Source organism: Pristis pectinata, chromosome 2 (assembly GCF_009764475.1).
Source record: "Pristis pectinata isolate sPriPec2 chromosome 2, sPriPec2.1.pri, whole genome shotgun sequence".
NCBI lineage: Eukaryota > Metazoa > Chordata > Chondrichthyes > Rhinopristiformes > Pristidae > Pristis > Pristis pectinata.
Window position 1 is genome coordinate 106,143,054 of NC_067406.1, and position 25,349 is coordinate 106,168,402.

The 25,349-nt window shown below is 41.2% G+C and overlaps 1 protein-coding gene across 1 annotated transcript in view; it reads left to right on the plus strand.

Annotated features, from left to right (window-relative positions):
- The window catches only part of gria2b (glutamate receptor, ionotropic, AMPA 2b), a 110,583-nt gene that overhangs the window by 38,230 nt on the left and 47,004 nt on the right, over positions 1–25,349 (plus strand). Inside the window, 3 exon segments of the mRNA XM_052033943.1 lie at positions 20,681–20,854; positions 20,857–20,919; positions 24,120–24,316. Coding sequence (XP_051889903.1) covers positions 20,681–20,854; positions 20,857–20,919; positions 24,120–24,316 — 434 coding nt within the window.

Here is a 25,349-nt window from a genome sequence, read left to right on the forward strand (position 1 = left end):
GTTAGCATAATGCTTTGCAGCGTCAGCGACCCGGGTTCAATTCCGGCCACTGCCTGTAAGGAGTTTGTACGTTCTCCCCGTGTCTGTGTGGGTTTCCTCTGCGTGTTCTGGTTTCCTCCCACATTCCAAAGATGTACAAGTTAGGAAGTTGTGGGCATGCTATGTTGGAGCTGGAAGCGTGGCGACACTTGTGGGCTGCCACCAGAACGCTATGCAAAAAGATGTATTTCACTGTGTGTTTCGATGTACATGTGACTAATAAAAATATCTTATCTGTGAGATAGCTCTCCCAATTTAGATCCAGCTCCCTTATGTTTGTGAGGAGAACTTTGGAAGGTCAATTAGGCTGGAAGTGACTTTGAGTCCGATGGTGATGTTGGATTGTCCGAATGATTTTATCTAGTTTTTTGATCAGTATAAAATCACAACGTCCATTAAAAGTCTACTTCAAATTGGTTCAGCAAATTGCAAAAGTAATGATGAGTTCCTGGTCACTCTGTCATTATTATGTAAAACCCCCCATTAATTTACGGCAAAGAGAATACATGCAATGAGTTGTGAATTACTGCCAATGGCTGGATGACTTGTTCTCAGTCATTGTACCTCACCATCAAGGAATTGCTTCAATTGTGCTATAAGAACAAATTAAACTTGGCATGGAAAGTTAGAGCTGTTATTTCATGGCATGACAAATCCGCTAATGGGGTGATTTATGTTTCTAGTGGCCTTTCACTTTTAAACCAGTTAGCTATTAATGATGATTGTTCTGCACATGTCACATAAAGTACACATCCAAGATGCAAATTAAACTAGGGACCTTACAAAAGGAAGTAAGTTCTTCACAGAGAAAAGTAAATATGGCTAAATGAACAGAAGGGAAATATATACAGAGCATAGATTGGAAAGTGCTTCACAGATTATTAGCGCGACGCTATTACAGCGCCAGCGATCAGGGTTCGATTCCCGTCGCTGTCTGTAAGGAGTTTGTACATTCTCCCGTGTCTGTGTGGGTTTCTTCTGGGTGCTCCAGTTTCCTCCCACATTCCAAAGACGTACGGGTAGGTTAATATGGGTTTAAAATGGGACTTGTTGGGCTGGAAGGGCCTGTTACCATGCTGTAAATAAAATTTAAAAATTTAAATTACAAATGTTGCTGCTTGAGAATAGACATTGCAGCAACTGCCCGGTAAAGGAAAAAATGGTTTCGGGCAGCAGAGGGGAAAATGATCAAGTCTGCAATATACAAGTTTACTTTGGTTCCTGGATTTCATGAATAAAACATGGTCTGAACCCTTGGCAGGAGCCTGACTCATTCATGTGTTTTTATATCATGTTCAATAGGCATAAAAAAGTGTCCATTTTCCTTCATGTAATTGGGTGGTAGTTCAATCAATTTAGTTTAAATATTCAGATATCCAAGTTGCCACTTTACCAACCATTACAGGTCTAAAATTTAATTAGTTGAGGGGATGACATATTGATCTTATTCACTCAAGATTCCAGATGCCCGATTGACCTATCTAAGCTGGTTGCTGAAGTAAGATTTTATCATTAATGTGCATTATTCATTTTGAGAAGTGTCAAAAATATTGCAGATAAGTGACAATTGACTAGTTTTACTACCGTTCTAACAAAATGTTTTAACAAATTATCAAATTGAAAATTTCAGTTTTTAAATTTCTGCTGGTTAAGATATACTGAAGTGTTATTCCATGGTCTTGATGTTTACTTGAAAGATAAGAACATAGTTCCACTAATTTTCCAAGATTTATCTGCTAGATTTGATAAATTGCAATAATGTCCAATTTTTTTATGTCTGAAGTGAATTGCTGTCACTGATATGGCTTGTTGGGGGAACACGAAGGATGATGGTGCAGCTCTGGGTTTAGAGATGATAGATGAGGCCAGTATGGGACCTGCAGAAGTTTCTAGTGGAGCGGGTGGCTGTGTAATCTGTGAGCTGGTGCACTCCTGCTGACATTGAAGCAGGGCCTTTGTGCTCCTGATGCGTGGTCTCAAGGTTCTCAATATCATCCCAAATGCTCCTCCTCCACTTTGAGCAGTCATGGTTCAGGGATTCCCAGGAGTCAGCAGGAGTGATAACACTTACTTGAGGAGGCTTTGGGCACATCCTGAAACTTTTCCTCTCTCTACCTCTCAGGGCAGAGCTCAGAATAGAGCTCAGGGCAGCACAGTGGCACAGCTGGGGAGTGGCTGCCCACAACTCCAGTGACCCCGGTTCAATCCTGAGTTCCAGTGCTGTCTGCATGGAGTTTGCACATTTTCCCTGTAATCACGGGGGTTTCCTTGGGGTGCACCAGTTTCCTTCCACATTCCCGAGCTCGGTAGGTTAATTGGCCACTGTAAATTGCCTCTAGTGTGCAGGTGTATAAATGGGGATGTTAATGGGAATGTGGGAAGATTAGATTTCAGGAAAAATTAGTGGGAGATGGGAATGCTCTGAGAGCCAGCAAAGCCTCAATGGGCTAAATTGCTTCCTTCTATGTGGTAAAGAAAGATAGAAATATGGAGTTTAGCATGGGACATGTGAATGATGTGGCATGCTCAGTGAAGCTGACTGAATGTACCTAGGGCATAAATGCTGGAAATGTTGGCCTGGGGGAGGATTTTGATGTTGGTTCACTTATCTTTCTAGTGAATTTGGTGGATTTTGTAGAGGTGATGTTAGTGCCTTGAGGTGCATGTTGTTGGTAGTCCAGGTCTCAGAAGCACGTCAGAGGGCAGAGATCACTGCTGTCTATAAAACCTTGCCTTTTGTGCTAGGTTTGAGGTCTTGATCGTCAAGCATCCTGTTCCACTATTAACCAAAGGCTGAAGTGGCACATTAAAGGCAAAGATGAATTTCATCATCATCAATGTCTGCCTTTGTTTGAGAGATGGCTCCCAAGATATGGGAAGTGTGTCATGACGCTTCCAGTTACACACAGAGGCCAAGTTCCAAGCCACCCTCTCACATGCTTGTGACGAGGATATGAGAGGATGTGCTTCACACTTAACATCTGCGGGATAAATATCCTCCATCTTCCTACCACCACAGTACAATGTCTCTCTCTGACAATGAAAATTTGCAACACGATCCTGGCAAACACATGTTCGCTTATGTTGATCGACAGCACTGGTCGTAGGTGAAGTTTTCAGGAAGATTAGCCAAGGCTGATGAAGGCATATGGGAGTGGATTCAATTTTGACATCAGGAAACTGGGAATCAAATGGCAAATCTGGCTAACTGCTAAGAGCAAATTTGTGGATTCGTTCCCTCAGATTTTACTTCTTGTCAGAGTTTTCCTTTATTTAAAATTTTCTTTCTGTATATTTTTTGCTGAGTCATTTCCCTGCTAACCATTTGAATGCTTTTGACTGCCCTCTTTATCCTTTCTTTTTGGATCCTGGTACCAGCCTAACTCAGAAGGAGCCCTTTCCAATTGTTCAATTCACTCCAGTCCATGTACTAATGTCAGTGCCCCACACAATGGAACCTCTCTTTCCCATGCAACTCCTTCAGCTACAAATTGACCCCATTAATTTGCTTAACACTCTGCTAGTTTACATCTTCCAGAAATTATAACTCTTTATGTCCTGTATGTTAATGTGACCCTTTTGCTCCTCTTGGACCTCTTGCCTTTTCCAAAGTTGTCGTACTAATATGGACCAAAGTGACTTATTTCTACCCTTTCTTTTCCTATATTCTTTCAAGGTGGTTTGATATGTCACTCACCTGGACTAAGTAACAAACTAAGTGGGATTCTTAATGCTGCACAAAACAGCATGTTATTTTTATCCTTAATTATCAATTTATTTATGCTATCTAGGACAATAGAAGAACAATGACTTAGAAATGCTCAGTGTATCTTTACAATATCAGTATCTGTGTCCTTTTAATATAGCTGATCTATTTATTCATTTACTTATGTCACTAACTGCATCAACAACAACATTATTAGTGTATTTATAATGCACCTATTAATAGTAAAATTTCTCAAAGCACTTTAGAGGAGTGTTATCAAGCAAAATTTGTCATAGAGACACGTGAGATGCTGGTAGGATAAAAAAAAAGTTGCCTGTTAAGCATCTTGATGAAGAGGTAGCTTTAGTAAATGGGGAGGTGTTATCACACCAAGTGGATGATGTTTATGCAATCATCCAGAAGAACTTATTGGAGTCCAGGCCATTGTTTAATAAGTGAACTGATATACTGCAGGGATATATGGAGAAAAGTGGTGATAGCTGATTGATAATGTCCACAGGTTCCCGGTGTGTGGAGCAGGAAGGAGGTTGACAAGACTCGTGCTTCTGGTGAGAATATTGAAAGGAATGGGATGAAACAGTTAAGGTTACTGCTTATGAAGATGCAATGATGAATGTCACACTGGTCACATTGGAGAATACCAAGAGAAGCAGAGAAGGAAGCTGTGGTATCAACCCTACAGGCAGGGACGAGGGTAGAAAGGTCAAGGAATCTTGAAGGGTTGGGGTAAAGATTGAGTCGGCAGAATACCTGAGAGGAGAGTACCGAAAGGAATTGGCATAAGGTAGAAGGAAGAGAGAAGAAAAAATATCAGCCAGGAAGATAAGAAAGCTAAATGTATTCACCTGATAAATAAATATGATGATTAAATTGGGCGGAGACTGCATCCTACAGAAGAAATACCGGTTAACATAGGTGTGAATGATAGGCCAAATTAAGCAGGCCAATAGTGCAGATCATCTCAGAATTTATTTTTTGCGTGATTCCTGACTTTGTTGTTGGACTTTCCATAGAAATCAGAGCACTGATGTACTGGGTTTGGGGAGACAGAGAGGCAGATTTACCATGTCCAACTCTTCAGCCAAAATAAAACTGCAGATACTGAAAATCTGAAGCAAACATTGAAAATGCTGGAAATATATAAAGCAGCTCAGTGGAGGAACAAGCATTTTTCAGGTCTAAAATCAGAACATGCTGGAAACACTCGGTAGGTCACGTAGCATCTGTGGAAAGAGAAACAATCAACTTTTCAGTTTGAAGACACTTTATCAGAACTAGGAAAGAAAGAAAACAAGTTAGTTTTAAGTTGCAGAGAAGGTAGGGGATGGATAAAATAAAGGGAATATCTGTGATAGGGTGAGGCTTAGGATGCCGTCGGGATAAATTGTGGAGGCATCCATTTGATGGGTTAATAGAGGCGATGAGGGAGTGATAATACAAAAAGGGGACTGTAACCTGAAATAATAACTCTGCTGTTTCAAGTATTTTCTGGTTTTATTTCAGATCTTTGATGTTCATTTAATGTTTCTGGTTGATGCTGTTTCATCAACATTAGGAAAAATTAGACATGAAACAAGTTTAAAGTTGGAGAGAAAGGAGGGAGGAGAGGTGAGAACAAAAGGGAAGGTCTGTGATACAGTGGAGAGTAGGAGGAATGAGTAACAAAAGTGGTGGTGATGCCAGCTGAGAGATGGTAAACTCTCTTGAGTTCAATGCTATCACAGATCTTTTTATTCCCTCTGCCTCTCCCTCAGCTGTAAACTTGTTTCATTTCAAACTTTTCTCAGTTCTGAGGTAAGGTCATTCATCCATTTGAAACTTTTCTCTCTCCACAGATGCTGTTTGACCTGCTGAGTATTTCCAACATTTTGTGTTTTTTTTTATCCAGATGGCTGGTGCATGAACAGTGACCCGATTTGAATTAATTTAAGTGTTTAAGTTTTGGTACCAAGAGATGATGAGTGCAGAACAGTTAAGGGCAAGTTTTTATTAATGAAGTTCCAGCCTCGTCTGGCTTTTCTGCCAATCATTTTTGTGTTTATGCTTTATTTGCTTCATTTGTCTCTCCTTTATCTTGCACATGCATTATAATGTTAATTGGCAGAAAATATCAATATGATTTTATTTAGCTACTCACTTGTTGTGTCATATGATTCCAGGCCCTTCTTGGAAACATTTCAATAGCCCATACCTACTGTATTGGAATTGTAATATTTTGCACTATTTAAATATTTTATATGATTTATTTTTTAAAGCATCTTTGTAAAGCTAAGAGGTTTATTGAACAAGAAATGAAGTAACTATATACCAGGTTTATGACCCCAAACGTCTTGAAACATGTCTGGCTTATCTTTAATCCAACAATATTAAGTTAATCAATTTTATAATTAAAAGTTGAAGGGCCAAGAAATATTTTGTTAGTCAAGGAAACCTAGAGGTGGCAGGAGGTCATTTAGTTTTCTTTAGTCTGATCTGAACATATCTTCTCTCCCTCTGCTTGTTTAGGTTCCAGAGCCGTTAATTCTCATACCAATAATTTATCAATCTCAATTTTGAAATTGTGAACTGAGCTCAAGCCTCAATAAGTATTTGGTGAAGAGAGTTCTGGAAAGAAAATGCTGAGCTCAATTTGACCTGAAAGCTTTTAGTTGTTAAAGGAGTTGATTCTTTTTCCATTATTTGATAGCAATACTAGGTTAATGAGACTTCTTGCTTCAATTAATCAGCATGGGAGTCTTTTTTATTTTGTACTCATGATTTGAACTAGAGGATGTTATCACAATTCAATGTACAGAGGGAGCTTGGGGTCCAAGTCGATAGTTCCCTGAAAGTGGCTGCACAGGTTGATAGGGTGGTAAAGAAGGCGTACAACACGCTTGCCTTTATTAGTCAAGGCATTCATGAGTCAGGAAGTTATGTTGCAGCTTTATAAAAGTCTGATTAGGCTGCATCTGGAGAATTGCATTCAGTTCTGGTTGCCCCATTATAGGAAGGATGTGGAGGCTTTGGCGAGGGTGCGGAAGAGGTTTACTAGGATGCTGCCTGGATTAAAGGACATGTACTATGAGGAGAGCTTGGACAAACTTAGGTTGTTTTTTCTGGAGTGGTGGAGGCAGAGAGACCTAATAGAAGTTTATGAGAGGCTTAGATAGAATAGATGGCTGGTATCTTTACCCCAGGGTTGAAATGTCTAATACTAGCATTTAAGGTGAGAGGGAGTAAGTTCAAAGGAGATGTGGGGGCCAGGTTTTATTACATAGAGAGTGGTGGGAGCATGGAATGCGCTGCCATGGGTGGTAGTGGAGGCAAATACAATAGAGGTGTTTAAAAGCCTCTTAGATAGGCACATGAATGTGCAGAGAATGGAGGGATATGCACATTCTGCAGGCAGAAGGATTAATTTAGTTAGGCATTTAATTACTAATTTAATTAGTTCAGCACAACATCATGGGCCAAAGGGCCTGTTCCTGTGCTGTAATGTTCCATGTTCTATTTACATTATGATAATTAAAATTTCAAACAAAATCTTTTTAAATTGCCTATGTCCATACCTTCCATGCTGAATAGCTTGGCTATCATGATTTAATTGTACATTAGGTTATCTCAGCATGTTTGTTTTAAGTACCATAATTGATACATGATTTCAAACATGTGTCATTCATCGGAAGAAAAAGGCTTTCTTACGTTTGTTCTAAATTTACATTTAGCTCATTTATATTTTTGTCACTTGGACTTAATTGGCATATCTTGAAGTAACTTCTGGGTTTATCTTAACAAAGGCTCATTGGAAGAGGTGAGGCTATTGAGCCCATTGTGTTCTTGCCAGCCGAAGAAAGATTTATTAAGGTAATTTTTGCTTCTCAGTTCTAGGTCCTAGGGTTTGTATTTTCTGGCTTTATGAGTGTTTATCCTGGTACCTTTTATATGTGATTGGAGTTTTGGCTCCCTTTCTGGCAATCACTTCCAGATCTCCAGCATTCCCTTGTGTTACTTTTTAATCATCTTCTAATTCTTCTACCAATGTTCCCTGGTTATTGACCTCTCTGAGAAGAGAAATAGAACCTTACCATTTACGCTGTTTAAGCCTCATGATTTTTTACATGCCAGGTATATTTCACTCTGTATTCATTGTTCCATCTGTCCTTATAATTAATTCAAGAATTTCAATTATATATCCTGAGATCCCTCTCTTCTTCAGCATTTCTTAGTATCCTTCACTCTAATGTGTATTCCATCACTTTGTTTGCCCTCTCCAGTTGCGTTACCTCACACTTCTCTGGATTGAATTTTATTTGGCAGATATGTCCATTGATATCTTCCTGCAGCCTGGAGTTACTCTCCTCATTATCAATCACACTGCTAATTATTGCATCATCTTCAAGATTCTTACTTGTGGCCTTTGCACTTAAGTCTGGATCATTGATACTGACCACAAAGAACTAGCCTTGTCTGTAGGATCTCATCACAAACAGGCTTGCTTTCAAGTATGTTACCTCACACTGAGACAATTTTTAATCGAGCTTGCCCCTTTCCCTTATATCCCGAGGGTATTTAGAGTGTGATGTGGAACCTTGTAAAACATCTCACTAAAAATTATATAGACTAGATCAAGTATGCTACCCTTATCAGCCTTTTGATAACTCCTTAAAAAAGTGAATCATTAGTTGGACACAACCCTCACTGAACAAATCCATTGTTGTCTCTCCTTATCTTTTGCTTCTCTAAACATTCATTTTTATGATCCTACACATTAATATGGTAGTTATTTAATAGACCAAACTTTCCTTTGGATTGACCTAGGCAGTAAGGCCATGCACCTTAAACTTCATGTTTTTTCTGTTTTTGCTTAATTTATTGTATTTGCTTTCCTGAGTATCTGACATAGACCATTAGGATCCTCTGGTTGTGATCAAGTCAACTTGAATAATTAGAATTAAAAATCCTTGGAATTTTGATATTTTTCTGTGCTAGTGTCTTTTGAGGCATTATGTGGATATGTTCAATCACCCAGAGCACTATCAGGAAGTCCATATTGTCTACCTACAACACCCCACCCTACAAATACACTGCCTGATGCCTTCCTGCATGTTGCACTGTACCAAAGGAGAAAGAGATGAATACCCCTCTCTTTGATTAGAGACCCTCCAACACCTCCCAGATGCCATGGTGAGCGGCACGATTGGAAAAATTGCTAATATCTCTCACACCACCTTGGAAAGAACCTGAATCAAAAGCATCAGCACAACGCTCACCTGTACAGAGACAGATAGAGATGTCTATCATGACTGATGATTCCATTGTAACTTCAGCATGTGGTAGACCTTGGTCACCCCTCCCATACAGAAGCAGAGTTTCCAAAGGCAGTGAACTTTAGTCATGAGTACATAGGACATCTGCTTCCTGAGGGCTCAAGTTGACTACACTCTCCAAGCCTGTTCCACCACTTGGCTCTTTTAACGAGTTGTCCATCTGCCTGGATGCCCTGCTCCTCTCTAGCAAGCTGTAGGTCCAGCAGAGCAGCTATCATACACCCCTTAATGTCAGTCAACAAAGATTGGTAAAGCCATACCCGAAGATTTCAAGCTACAGCACTGTCTGTAGAGCTAACTGAATTTTGCTTCTCACTTACACAAACATATGATTCAGGAGCAGAAGTAGGTCTCTCATTCTCTCAAGCTTGCTCCGCCATTTAATAAGGTCATGCCTGATCTAATTATAATCTCAGCTCCTCATTCTCGACTACCCATGGTAAGCTTTCACCACTTCTTCATCAAGGATCTATCTGGCTTAAAGATATTCAAAGACTCTGCATACACCACCATTTGAGGAAGTCAGCTGCGGTGACTCACGCCTCTCATATCTGTCTCAAGTGGGTGACCCCTTTATTAGGGGTCACACTTAATTAGGAGCAGAAATGTCCTCTGCACCTCCACCCTGTCAAGACCCTCAGGACCTTGTATGCGTCAATCAAGTCCCCACTCATTCTACTAAACTGCAGTGTTATCAAGCATACCCAAACTTTCCTCAAAAGACAACCTGCTTATTCCAGATGTTAGTCTACATAACATCAGAATTATTTCCAGTTCATTAACATTCTTCCTTAAGCAAGGAGACCAGTAATGTACACAGTACTCCAGATGTGGTCTCACCAATACCCTATATAACTGAAGCATAACCTCCCTACTTTTGTACATAATTACCCTAGCAATAAACAGTGATATTTTCTTTGTGTACTTAATTACTTACTCTACCTGCTTACTAATTTTTTGCAAATCATGCACAGATTCTTCTGCATTTCACAGCACTGCAATCTCTCTCCATTAAAATGTTTTAATTTTTTTGTCTGACAAAATGGACAATTTCACATTGAACTGCATTATGCTGCTTTTGCGAGATCTTTGCCCACTCACCTGACTTATCTATATCAATTTGTAGCTTCTTTACGTCCTCTTTGCAGCTTAGTTTCCTACCTAATTTTGTGTCTTCAGCAGATTTACCAATCATACCCTCAGTGCCTTCATCGCCACATGAAAAGTCACTTCTATAAATTGTAAAAAGTTGAGGGTCAGCACCGTTATGACTCACTACTCATTACATCTTGCCAACCAAAAAAAAGGCCATTTAGCTCTTTCTCTTTTCACAGAATGCTGTCTGACCTGCTCAATGTTTGCAGCAATTTCTGATTTTATTTCAGATTTTCATTACCTCTGTTTTTTTTGATTTGCAAAGACTTATTTATGCCTGCTCTGTTTCCTATTAGTGAGACAATTTACTGTCCACTCCAATACCTTGCATCCTACGCTGTAGGCTTTCGCCATAGCCAGTGATAGATGCTTTTTTCCTTCAACAAACTGAACTCTGACTCAATCACTAACAAACCTGCAAGTCATTAAGGATTAGCGTAACCAGCACAAGTCAGGAAGGTTCTTCCTGTAGTTAAATCTGTGTGTGATTAATGCATGATGTTGGCTGGGTCATTGTGGCACAGCTGGCATATCACAAGGATTGGCATCAACAATAGCTACTCTGCATGTATCAAGTATGCATGAGTGACACATTGCCATGGAAACATGCACTCATGATACACAAATAAAATGGAAGCAAATTGGACTTGAAGCGCAGATGATATTAATGCCATGCAGCCAATTCTACTTCTTTCCCCATTACCTTACCTAGCCAGGCTGGTGTATAAAGTGGAAGTAATGTACTTGAGAGAAGCAATGACCCTAATGTTAACTGACAGGTGACCTGGGAGGAAATGTGCCATAAATTTCTGATGGCTGAGTTTGCTCTTATAATGGGGTAGGTGGAGCAGTCTTTGGTGGTAAGTGGTGTTTGCCCAAAGCATCTCACCCATCAGGAGTCTGAGCAGCCTGCCTCAAGGCATGCGACGTGTACCATTGCTTGCAAGTCCCATGCCTTGAGGCATGTGTGGGGTTGAGGATTGTGGGGGGGGGGGGGGGTAGGAAGAGCCTACAAAGGGTTTATCTTATTCCACAAGGATATGGTGTAGGAGGAAGCATTGTGTTGCTGAGTTTTCCTGTTTATTTTGGGGAGATCTTGCAGGGATAGTTGTTTGCAGGATTGCTCTGGATAGTAGTATTGGGGAAGAAGAGTTCATCCCCAATGCTACATCCAGAGCGGTCCTGCTGCTGTATGTGCTAATAACATAGGTACCCTGATGCAATGTAGATGTACATTTTGCAAATTAGGTTTGCAGCATCCTTCACATCTAAGCAGCAATTGTGTTCAGTATTGTGTTCCGTTCTGGGCACCTTATTATAAGAAGGATGTGGAAGCTTTAGAGAGGATGCAGAGTAGATTTGCCAGGATATTGCCTGGACTGGAGAGCATATCTTATGAGGATAGGTTGAGTGAGCTAGGGCTTTTCTCTTTGGAGAGAAGGAGGATGAGAGGTAACTTGATAGAGATGTACAAGGTGATAAGAGGCATAGATCAAGTGGACAGTCAGAGACTTTTCCCCAGGGCAAAATGGCTAACACAAGGGGACATAACTTTAAGGTGATTGGAGGAAGATATAAGGGGGATGTCAGGGGTAAGTTTTTTACACAGAGAGTGGTGGGTGCGTGGAACGCACTGCCGGCAGAGTTTGTGGGGGCAGATACATTAGGGACATTTAAGAGACTCTTAGATAGACACATGAGTGATAGAGAAATGGGGGGCTATGTGGGAGGAAAGGGTTAGATAGATCTTAGAGCAGGATAAAATGTTGGCACAACATTGTGGGCCGAAGGGCCTGTACTGTGCTGTAATGTTCTATGTTCTATGCTCAATCTGAGCAATGGAGTGCATTGTCATACTCTTCCTTCCTCATCCTCCTTTCCTCACACCCCTCTAATCCCATCCCACACAAATTTTCCAAGGTGTCATAGAGTCAAGTAGCACAGAACAACCCCTTTGGTCCAATTGGTTCATGCCGACCAAGATCCCCCTCTCAGCTCATCTCATTTGCCCGCGTTTGGCCCATATCCCTCTAAACCTTTCCTATGTATGTACCTATCCAAGTGTCTTTTAAGTGTTGTTAAGGTGGATTTGATGCTTTATCCTGTAGGTCCAGATCCATTTATCATGTAGCGTATGAATATTCCGGGGACTATGATCTTGAATTTCTAGATCTGTCTTGGCACCTGGTGCACTTATACCATACTGATGGTTTGTTCGAAATGGTGATACATGGCTGTTACATAATGATAAAGTGCTGTGCAATTCTCAGAACATTTCTAAATAGGTTGGGAACAACTGTGGTCATATTTATGAGTTATGAAATGGAAGAAAAAAATGTAAGAATTGTTCTTGTTTCCAGAAAACCTATAGAACAAGTTACTGGCTGATGAGGGGATCGCAAATTCATTACATGCTTTTGAGAGAGCTGGACTTGTTAAAGCTGGCTAAAATGGAGGATGGTACTAATTTGTACATGGATTAGTCACTCTGATCTCTTGGACAAATTCTAATTGTCTTGAGGGGAAAGGATATCAAAAAGGACTTTTCCAGATTATCATCCCTAATTGGCTCAATGGCAAATTGCATGGATCCTCGTGGATAGGAAATGTATTATGACACACAAGGCAAGGTGCAGAAATTGAATCATGCGTAGGTGTTTATTTTAGCACAGTGCAACTTAACTTTGATGTTTATTTCGGTGTAAGTCAGGTGTAAACATTCTACACAAATTGCTTAGTTGAGGAAATTGAATCCAGCACTTCCATTGTGAGCTTGTCCATGTAAGACTTATGGTACGGAGTGTCATCTTTCACTGCAGTGCTCATTTGGTCTATTTGCAGCTGAAATTGGATCATGTTTTTCTGCTTTAAAGGGCATGACAGAATCTCATTCACTTTAGCTGAGCTATTTAAAAGATTACTTTACCATTTGTTTAAGCTTTGGAGGCTGCACAGTGAATCCAGAGGCTTGGGATACCTCTCGAAATGATTAAATGAGATATGTTGTCATTTCTTTGGTTACCACTTCTTTACCTTGGGTGCTTCTGCTGGGGTTGCTGGATGAGCTGGAGCTATTGGACCAGTGTTGATTGCAGGACAAACACCTAGGAAGTCCATGAGAGACCGGAGCAAACAACTCATATCTGCTGTCTTATCTTTGGCTCATGGGCTGGTTCTGTGCAGCCTGTGAGCACTTGATGTGTCAGCAACCAGCGAGGCCAATTTCTATTCCATCAGGCATCTGGCCACTGGCCACTTGCACTGCCATCTGCACCAGTTTTAGGGTTGCCAGCCGTCCCTGGGAATCCGCAGGAAAGCCTCGACTTCTTAAGAGGAGCGACTCATGATGTCCTACAGCAGAAACACATTGGAACCAGGAGGAGCACTGCGGAGACTTGATTTATCTGCTCCCCACCCCCACCCCCTCTCCCGTCCTAACCTTTCCCACGCCAAATACCCACTTGATGTCGGGTCAAAGCATCTGTGCCTGAGTCCAGCTCTAGATGCAGGTGTATTGTTCTGGTGGTAACAGGTCCACCAGCGTGTGATGCTGGTGTACAGATCTAGAGGACACAGGTTTCTCATTGACGTTAAGTGCAATTCACAAGAGCTGTTACAGACACAGTAGGTTGTAACATTAATTGAATTACCAGCCCTATCTTGGCCTGTTGAGCCCCCGTATTGTGTAACTTGGACTTAACACTTCAGCTGAAACCGATCTTACATATAGTTGCTTCTGCAAGCCATGACTAAACAGTAAGATCAGCTTGTACTAAGCTGACCATGAGAGGCAATAATTTTCATAAGATTCATAGAGTTACACAGCACAGAAACAGGTACTTTGGCCCAACTCATCCATATCGACCAAGATGCCTATCTATGCTAATCCAATTTGCCTGTGTTTGGCCCATTTCCCTCAAACCTTTCCTATCCATGTACCTGTACAAATGTTTTTTAAAGGCAGTAATTGTACCTGCCTCTACCACTTCCTCTGGCAGCTCATTCCATATACTCACCACTGTGTGTGAAAAACTTACCCCTCAGAACCCCTTTAAACCTATTCCCTGGGAAAAAAGACTGTGGCTGTCTAACCTTTCTGTGCACCTCATAATTTTATAAACCTCTGTAAGGTCACCCCTCAGCCTCCTTCGCTCCAGGGAAAACAGTCCCAGACCATCCAATCTCTCCTTTATAACTCAAGCCCTCCAATCCAGGCAACATTCCCGTGAATCTTTTCTGTACCCTCTCCAGCTTAATCACATCCTTCCTACAGTGTGGTGACCAGAAGTGCACACAATACTCCAAGTGTGACCTAATCAACATTTTAAACAACTGTAACATGCCATACCAATTCTTGTACTCAAAGCCACAGCTGATGAAGGCAAGCTTGCCATATGCCTTCTTCACCACCCTGTTTATCTGTCAAGGAACTGTGTACTTTACCCTAAGGTCTCTCTGTTCAACAACACTCCCTGGAGCCCTGCTATGTATTGTGTAGCTCATAGCCTGCTTTAATTTCCCAAAATGCATCACTTTTCATTTGTCCCAAGTTAAATTCCATCTGCCACTCCTTTGCCCACTTTTCCATTTGATCAATATCCTGTTGTAACCTTAGACAATCTTCTTCACTGTCCACTATGCCACCGGTGTCATCTGCAAACTTGCTAATCATGCCACCTACATTCTCATCCAAATCAGTAACATATTTGACAAACAACGGAGGACCCAGCACCATTCCCTGTGGTACATCACTACCCACAGGCTTCCAATCTGAAAAATAACCCTCCACTACCAACCTCTGCCTTCTACCACCAAGCCAATTTTGTATCCAATTGTCTAGCTCGCCCTAGATCACATGTGTTCTAACCTTCTGGACCAGCTTACCATACAGAACCTTGTCAAAGGCCTTGTTAAAGTCCATGTAGGCAATGTCTACCACCCCAGCCTTACCAATCCTCTTCTTCACCTCTTCAAAAAACTGAACCAAATGTGTGAAGCATGATTTCCCATGCATAAAACCATAGGGGATGAACCAGTCTTCCGGTGGCTCTGAAACAGTGACAATGATTCTCTGCCTAAAACAACCAAGCAGCTCCAGTGGTTCTGATTTTATGGAAGACAAAGTGAAGATGGCTTTATCAACAGCCACTGTGCTCATGCATAACTGGGTGAAATCAAGGAAGTTAATTAATGGGTTTCATTAAGAATCCTTGGGAGTCCTTGGGTATTAAAGTTAATTTCTCAACATCTTCCACTGAAATGCCAACTACAAATGTGACCATGTTGCCCTTGGGCAAGGCAAGGAGCCAATCGCCATATTTGAGATCTGCGTTGCTGTGTGAACTGCCACATTAAGAGCTTTCTCTTCAGAATATTGAGGCATCCACCCCTAAGTTAATGAAGAACAGGAACTCAGATATTGGGGGAGATCAGCTGGCCCAACGCCAGTGTTAATGCCGAGTTTACCCAGGTATCCTCTGAGACGTCCCCAGTTTCCAACACTGGTGGTAGCACCTTCCACCCTGCTGCCTTGTGCTGCTGCCAGCCTCAGTGCTGCTCCTCAAGGCATTTTATAGCCAGTGTGGACTTTCACAGATTTCCCTGTTCAAAGATGAGGAAGAACACAGCCAGGCCCATCATGGGCACAGCCCTCCCCACCGTTGAAAGCATCTACATGAGGCGCTGCCTCAAGAAGGCGACATCTGTCGTCAAGGATCCCGACTGTCTGGGCCATGGCCTCTTCTCACTGCTGCCGTTGGGCAGGAGGTATGGAAGCCTGAAGTCCCACATCACCTTTACATGTGCATATGTTAATAAACTCCACTTGACTTGAAATTGTAACTACACATTTATATATTTAGGCTGTACTGAAAGCTTGTGAATGTTAAAGATATTCAATGGCCCTGATCACTGCGACAGCTTTCATAGTCCATGGGCCAGGGACACAATAACTGTCAAAGCCTTGCTATGAGTTTATCTGCAGCCTGTGCCAGCTGAGTACCGGGAGCCTGGCACCTAGTGAAAAACTATACTGAAGGGTCAGGCAGACAATAGTTTTTGAGTCATGGAAGATTGGTGCCATTGACTGGGTGATTTCCTGATAAATTTCTTTGCTCCGATCACTTTACAGACACCTATATAAAAGAAACTAACTCGCCTTACCCCTGCACCTGTTTGGCCTCATTGTTGAAGGGAAATGTGGAAATCTTTCTGGCATTTGTAGGCATTGAACAAAATATCCCTTCCACAATGTGTCCAGTCTTTCGTGCAGATTGAATGACAGATAATTTTACACAAAGTACGTGGCACCATGCCACGCTTCATTTTTCTAAAGCCTCCCTTGTCACCCATCTGCGTAATACATTGAAGTGATTAGGTTGTAATGAGTTTATGAAAACTTTAATTAAAATAAATCCCCAAACATTAAAGTCAAAGGAAATTTACTAATTATACAGTGATATGACCTATTTCCCCTTGTGTTTCATCTTAGTGGCAGCTTTCCAACTGGGTTTTATGGCCCGACTATTTCTAGGCATTTTCCAGGCTGGCGGAAAATTGCTCCCTTTCAGTAGGAGCAACTGTAGATGGAAGTCGTTGCCTACCATTAGCAGCTCTACCTGTAAGGACTGGTTGGTGACAGCACCATCTCAGGCTGAGTGGCTGCATTTGTGGGTACCTAGTTGTGGGGCAATGTAAAGCCATTACTGGCATCCAATGGGCTGGGTGACTGATAAGACCCAGGTCCCACTGCTGCTCTTGTTGCCACTAGATATGCACCAATACATAGTCAACTGCAGCATTGTCGTGTCTGATTCCTGATGTCGAAAGTGTGCACCTGATTATCATCTCTCGTCTGATGAATAGCAGTTTGCTCGCAGTTGCAGCAAACAGAACTCTGACCGGAGCAGTACGAGAATCCACTAGGGAACAAATGGATGGCTTTGTCTGTGCTTCATTGGGAGCTGATGCCTGCCCTGTCGATTGCTGCACTGTGGGATTGTCAGCTCTGGCTGAGAGTCCCACCTCAGATGAGAGGATGGTAGAGGTGTACACCACCTTCTCCCCATGACAACTCTGTACCCTGTCAGGGAGGTCAGGTGATCAGCCTACCATTTCTGAATACATCTGCAGTAGCCTTTCCCTGTTTATCATAATCTTTATCCAGATCTTCTAGGGACAGCTTCCTTATTCCTTTTATCTTATATGTAGTCAGCTCTTGCAGGATGTCTCCACCCACAAAACTTTTCTACCCTAGTGGTCCTAGTACCTGAGTTGGTGCTTGCTGTGTCAGGCACAATGATGCACTGTCCTTCTTCTCAAGCACCTCCTCTTTGCAGTGCTGCTTCTGCATGGGTGGTTTCAAGTCAAATAATTTGAACGAGAATCTTGCAAAGGCTCTGTCCAGTTACAATTAAAAGTTGATGGGGATACTGCGCAGGTCAGGCTGCACCCATGGAAACAGAGCTAACATTTCAGGTCAATGATCCTAATAAAGGGATATCAGAAGGGTTAACTCTTTTTCTCCCCTCAGAAGCTGTCTGGCCTGCTGAATATCCACAGCCATTTCCATTTTCATTTCAGATTTCCTTCTTCTGTGGTATTGTGCTTTTCACTTACTAGTAAAATATATACAACTTCATAAATATGTGTGAATAAGCAATGAGGACCGTAATGTAAAAACTTAAGGAGAAATTGTTAATTTGTACACTCAAGGGCCTTATCCACTGAGGGTGTGTATGAGGAAATTTGTGCACAACTCATTATTTTATCTCTTAAAAAAATACAGTAAGAAATTTGTAGGGACCTTTATCTGTATGATTGTCTGGTCTGTGGACAAAGCTCTATGCTGGGATCTTGAACAGGAAAATATACCCTTCTCTATTAATCACTGTTTGTTCTTCCCTCCCTTCTGTGCCTTAACAGTTGTTTCAGTGCCAATCAGTAAATAATTTGGATCATTAGTATCCATTTCTGGGATACTACAAATGCTTTAAACTCTAAAATAATGACTGCAGCTTGGATACAAAATTGTGGCATGGAATGTGCCAATGAAATAAACCAAACCATGCTAATTTTGTGGTGTTTCAACCCGACAGCACACAAATGTTGCCCATGTTTATGTCTGTGATTCCCAAGTGCGAAACTCCCATGAGGCAATTGAGATACCATGCAGTCTGTAGGCATCAAAGGGGTTCGCGGCACGTCCCACTGAATGGATGGGTTAAACAATTATCTAGTTAAACAATTATTTTAAGGCCAAACACAGAGCTGTGAAATGTCAGCTTCCCTGTCAAAGAATGTTAAATAAAGATAAAAGACAATCACACTTGTTTTACTTTATACCTTTGTTCTTACAATGAGCAAAAATGGAATGCGGCACTGTTTGATCATATTATTTACTATTTTATCTAAGTAATGTAGAAAGGAAAACATAATAATCTCAAATAGAATTACTATGAAAGCATTCAACTGTAATAATTATGCAGATTTGAATGGAAAGTTTTGCATTGGTTAATGATCAGTGAGTGGACTGGTGCCATTATCTCGTTCATGGTTGAAAATATTAATTCTCAGATATGAGACCACAAGGCCTTGTAGTATTATACCCTCCATCTCGGTCCTTCTGTGAACCTAGACCTCCCAGTACAAAGTGGATGACGTGCAAGTGGCTTTCAAATGCTGAGACAGGCTGATGACTGCTGCTTATTTTTGCACCTATTTGGAGAAAGGGTGGCACAGATAGTGGAGCTCCTGCCTCACAGCTCTCGACCTTGTTCAATCCTGACTTCTAGTACTGTCTGTGTCAGGTTTGCACGTTCTCCCTGTACCGTGTAGGCTTCCTTTGGGTGCTCCCATTTCCTCCTGCATCCCAAAGATGTGCAAGTTGTTAGGTTAATTAGCACTGTAAATTGACCCTGGTGTGTAAGTGAGTGGAAGCACCTTGGGGAAATTGATGGGAATGTGGGGAGAATAAAATGGAATTAGTGCAGGGTTGGTGTAAGTGGATGCTTGATAGTTGGCGCAGGATTCGGTGGGCCAAAGCACCTGTTTCTATGCTCCATGACTCTATGATTGAAAATTAAGACACAGCATCAGTGTGGGTCGTTAAACCCCAATCAATTTGTTTAAAAGTTGGTGTCTTTCCATCTGAAAAAAAATTGAAAATAACTCTTGCCAATTTCTCTCTGCCAAAATTAGGAAAAAAGACTTCAAAAATGTGACAATACCTTTCTCATTTTATGGTGGCCAGGATTCCTGCACCACACACATCCCTGCCACCAGATTTTACATCCTCCCCCCATTCTAATGCTAAACCCTTAACCCTAATCCCCCTTTGCCAGAGTGTCATTCTTTCTGGGACCTCTGTTAGCCAGAAACACCTTGGCACTCAGTGATCCAAGTGTACTGAAAATTCTCAACTTTGATTGCTGGAAGATGAGAGCATTCGTTAGCTCCCAGAGGCATGGTGAGAGAACTGATTCACTTGCGAGTGGGCAGTCAGAAGGTTGGTGACTCAGCAATAACTGGGAAACTCCATCAGTCTGCCCAACCTCCGGCCAGCAACAGATGCATAAATAGGCTGTAACTGCTTGTCCATATATTGGACGAACTGCCCTGGGGTGTCTTATGAGTTTGGGTTTGAACTTCGCTGGAACAGTGTCAGCGGCCAGGACAAAGCTCAAACCTGGAAGTATTTTGCAAGGGTAAAGGAAGAAGAAATCTCTGTAGGACGATTTCCAACATGCAGAGGGGGTGTTCCACAACCTGATCACTATTGCTTTAGGTTTTGCTAATGTAGAAGACACTGTATTATGATCACAGAATGCATGTACCAAATTGGCCAGCAGCAGTGCATGGAGCTCAGACAGTGTAATAGAGGTGGTTAGTTGACAAGTTACATCCCTCTGTGCTCAGATGGGAAAATTCTAGGCAGAACATTATGTATCTGGGATGATGGAGGTATTGTGAGAGAAAAATTCCTCTTAAGAAGCCAAAATAGATGTTGAGGTTGCAGAGAATGATCTACTGATTGAAAGGATATTGAGGTAAAAGATCAGGGAAAAGGGGGAAGATGGACCCCCTGTCAAAGCTCTTGGAGAGATATGATGTAAATTCTAATGATCACATCCACAAATGGAAAGTTCAGCCAGATAAATCTGAGACAGTGGTCTTTATTTGATAATGAGCTCAATTGATGAACTACCACAAGACAAATTAATATTTCATAGACAAATCGTATGTGAATAATGATGCAAATTGTGATGCAAATTTAGTTGCGCAGCTTTTTGCAAATTTTGATGCTGCTTTACGGATAGTCAATGAAATGATTATGACTCCTTTAGTTTAAAGCAAAATACATATAGTTACTTGTTTGCCAGGATCAAAGCTATTATATTGATTATTGAATGTCTGTATTGTAACAGTTCTGATTTCTTTTTCTCTCTTACAGTCTGCTCCCAGTTTTCAAGAGGAGTTTACGCCATTTTTGGATTTTACGACAAGAAATCTGTAAATACGCTTACGTCATTCTGTGGAACCCTGCACGTTTCTTTTATCACCCCAAGCTTTCCTGCTGATGGCTTACACCAATTTGTCATACAGATGAGACCAGATCTCAAGGGTGCTCTCTTAGTTTGATTGAATATTACCAATGGGATAAGTTTGCTTATCTATATGATAGTGACCGAGGTATACAGTTTTTTTAATGTCTATTTACTATTGTAGCTTTCTTCATTAGCAGTGTTTATGCATGTGGAATAATCTAACAATTCGGATGAGTTAAAAATAGCAGAACATTTATCCCCTAGGGAGAAACATTGACCCTGAAATGAACAATGTAGATTTTAGAATTAGACAGATATTCTAATATTTCATTCAATTGTCTGTAAAGATCAGCCCAAACAAAGAGAGAATTCAAATCTTTTGAAGCAAAGAAGATGTAGAAGAGAATGATTGTGGTGTGTTTGGTTTAAAAAAAATAACCTTGATGGTTACATAGCTGTTACTTGCTTTATGCAATCATCTGATTCCTCGTCTTTCTAGAGAATTGGGGGTGAGGTGGATCAAAGGAGATGGCTTCACAGAGATTCCTCATCCTTTCCCTAGAATCAGTCCTTCATAAATTGTGTAAACTGCCAAAAACTATTCATATTTGAGCAGTTATACTGATATCCATCAGAGTGAAATGACCACCTCTAGTTCCATGCCTCACAACCAGAATTTGCCTCCAGGAAGGTTTGAACTGTGAACTGGTTTGAATTCCAATAAGCATCCATTGCTTCAGCGATTTTATGCAATGAGTTCTGAGGTTGGATCTTGAGTGAGTCATGCATACCTTGCAAACAATTTCAACTGCATACACAAATGCAAACCATTTTTAAAAGTGAAAATTCTATTGAGTATGTAAATTGAACTATTTGTGGTACAGGCATAGCTAATTTTTCATAATTCTGCTCATCAAAATGATATTGCATTGCAATCAGCTACTAAAATTCCAAATGGTTCCAGCTTATGTATGAGTGTAATTACTTGCCAGAAAGAGTAGTCACTGTGGGTATACATAAATTGGGTGAATCTGTGTAAAATTCAGAAGCTTCTCTCATGTGTAACATTGCCCAATGTAAAAACATGCATCAACATCTGTGTCTGTAAAATTGGTTTTATCACCATTTTCCACTGAATTTGGTACAAGGATCCCAAAGCTGATATTTAAGCCATGACAACCATATTCAGGGATTCCATTATGCGTAATGGATGCTCTAAATGGCGGTGTTTCAATTCTGCATCTGGCACATTTCTCAAGGGAGAAGCAGGACATGGGGCTAGAGGTGGACTGACAAATGGCATGAGTGGAACTGGTCCATAAATGTTTTTAAAGCACTGTGATAATGTAAAAAAGATAAAATTATTTAATTTTACAAAAGCTATCAAATTTACCTGATCCTTTCTATTCTGTACCAACAGAAATAAAAATGAGCCTCAATAAAACTACTGGACTATTGTAAAAGCTCATCTGTTCACTGTGGTCGAACAAGGATGAAATCTACCATCCTTACCCAGTTTGATCTTTGTGACTCTAGAGCTGCAGCAATGTAGTTGAGTCTGAAACGGCCTAACACGCTCCTTGGTTTTACCATTCCTGTTGTATTAAAAAAGAGAACAAAACTGGATGGTCCACATGGCATTGTCCAAGGCACTGAATTTGGACACAAAGACTCTCCCAGCGCAGCTGACTTTGCAAAGTCCTCCACTCAAGCATCTAGAATTTGCTGTCTGAATTGTGGAGCTGTCATGATTACTAGTAAAAGAACAGCTTGACATAGTCTTACTCACAGAATCATTCCTTAATGACAAAGTGCCATACTTCTTCATTACAATCTCTGGCTATGTCCCTTCCCACCAGATGCACAGACCCTCCAGAGTGGTATACAGGTAGGAGAGAATAGCCCTAGCAGTCTTCAGTGATGACTCCAAAATCAATGAAATTTCATGGCATCAGGTCAAAATGGGCAAGGAAACATCCTCATGATTACAATCTACTGTCCTCCCGCATGGTGATCAACAATTGAACAGCTAATGGGAGGAGTAGACTCCAAGAACATTCATCTTGTACACTTCTATCAAATCACCTCTCATCCTCCTTCTCTCCAAAGAGAAAAGCCTTAGCTCACTCAACCTATCCTCATAAGACCTGCTCTCTAATCCAGGCAGCATCCCGGTAAATCTCCTCTGCACCCTCTCTAAAGCTTCCACATCCTTCCTATAATGAGGCGACCAGAACTGAACACAGTACTCCAAGTGTGGTCTAACCAGAGTTCTATAGAGCTGCAAACATTACTTGCCGGCTCTTGAACTCAATACCCCGACTAATGAAGACCAACACACCATATGCCTTCCTAACAATCCTATCGACCTGCGGCAACCTTGACAGATCTATGGATGTGGTTGTTTTCTAAATCCTGTGGGAGAGGTGGAAACAGCTGCTACACTTTAATGAGACATCATGTAAAGTAGGCCATCTCATTGTTCATGTTCTCCACAATGCGATGGTATGGCAGTCATAGACTCGACCCCACTTGGCATAGCAATTTTCTCAGAGCCACAAGCCGTGCTCCTGTGCTGGAGCTTTGTTTGGCACGTAAGGCTCTTGCTGTTGCCAACCTGAAAATTTCCACATCAGCTGAAAGAGAGGAAGCATCAAAAAGATGAACATTTATTTTCCGAATTTGGCAGTGAACTTAAAAGGATAATAGTTAGGATTGTTGGGGTTGGAGAAGGAGATGGAAGCCTTCAGGATCTCTGATTAGACAGGAGATTTCCTGCCAGTATCCGAGAGGCTACCATCAACTTTCTCTTCCTGGAGACCGGATGCAGGAAAACAGGCCAGTTTACTGACCAACCCCTTTCCACATCAAAATTAATGTGCAGCAAGCTGGGAAGAAATGACCTGGCACTTTTCAGCTGGGGGGAAAGGGAGGCAAAAATGAGGCTGGAAGAACACAATAGCTCTCTGTTTTTGCCTCACTCCTCCCCTGTAGTTGACAAAAAATCCACCTTTCAGAGTTTTAGATGCAAATATCAATAATTGGGACCAAATATTTTTGCAATATTTAAAGGATGATAATTAATTTTGGAATAGTCTTTGAAGAAGTTTATGAAATTGCATAAATGATATACAAAAGTTTTGCTTGAATTAAAGTACTTTTAAAATGGGCTCTAAAATGATTCTGTCAGACCAACCCAAGAGAATATGTGTTGCCAATAATTCAGTGATTATTTGAAAATGGGCATATTGGGTGACTTGCTGTGAAATAGTTCGATTTTTATCGACTGGGCTCAAGACCATGAATTTAATTTGTTGGCTGTATTCTGTCACTTCTTTCCCCTAGGGTTGTCAGTGTTACAAGCAGTCCTGGACGCTGCTGCTGAAAACAAGTGGCAAGTCACAGCAATCAATGTGGGGAATATAAAAGATGACAGGAAAGATGAAGCCTACCGCTCACTTTTTCAGGACCTGGAAAATAAAAAGGAAAGACAAGTGATTCTTGACTGTGAACGTGACAAAGTCAATGACATAATGGAGCAGGTACCAATGATACTTTCTGAAGTAAATACAGTTGCTATGGCAAGATTTATTCTGTAATTTGGCAGTGAAAACATCAGACTAACTGTCCACAACATGGAAAGTCCTTGTAACAACAGTATTTATTAAATTGTGCAGTAAACAGGAAATATCTTTCGTTACTCTTTGCATTTTCAGCGATAATAATTATGACAAAATAAGAACACAATTTGGTTCAATTGCCTTTGTCATTTGGGTACTGTTGTTGTTCACAGATGGTGCCCCATCTGGGTTTACATATTTCTGGGCCAGGTACTCTGTTGGTGGGTTAGTCAGCATTCTTGCTGCAATCACCCAGTTGAAGAATATAGATTAGGTGGATCCGGAGGTCTAAAAAACACTGATTTGATGCCAGCTCTGTTATCTTTTTTTAAATTAAAAATTTTTTTTTTTATTTACAGCGTGGTAACAGGCCCTTCCGGCCCAATGAGTCCGCGCTGCCCATTTTAAACCCAAATTAACCTACCCGTACGTCTTTGGAATGTGGGAGGAAACCGGAGCACCTGGAGGAAACCCACGCAGACATGGGAGAATGTACAAACTCCTTACAGACAGCGACGGGAATCGAACCCCGATCGCTGGCGCTGTAATAGCATCGCGCTAACTGCTACGCTACCGTGCCGCCCATCTTAGATCTTGAGATCTTAGATCTCAAGGCTACAGCTAACAACTTTTCTTAATTTGTAGGCCTGAGTTTGACATCAGGAAAGGTTCTGCCACAAATGTTAGCACTACATTGTTCATTTATGAGCTGTGGGCATAGCTGGAACGACCAAAATTTATTGCCCATTAAAAGCTCTGCAGAATGTGACTAAGGCAACTAAAGATCACTTACTCTGCCCTCTGCTGCATGAAACCACAACAATTGTTTCTGGTAAAGATAATTCATGGGTAGGGAATCCCAAAATTTAAATGCAGTATTGATGAAGGAATGGAAATATATTTCCAAGAGGGAAACATGCACGTGTTCCCATGTGCCTGTTGCTCTTGTCTTTCT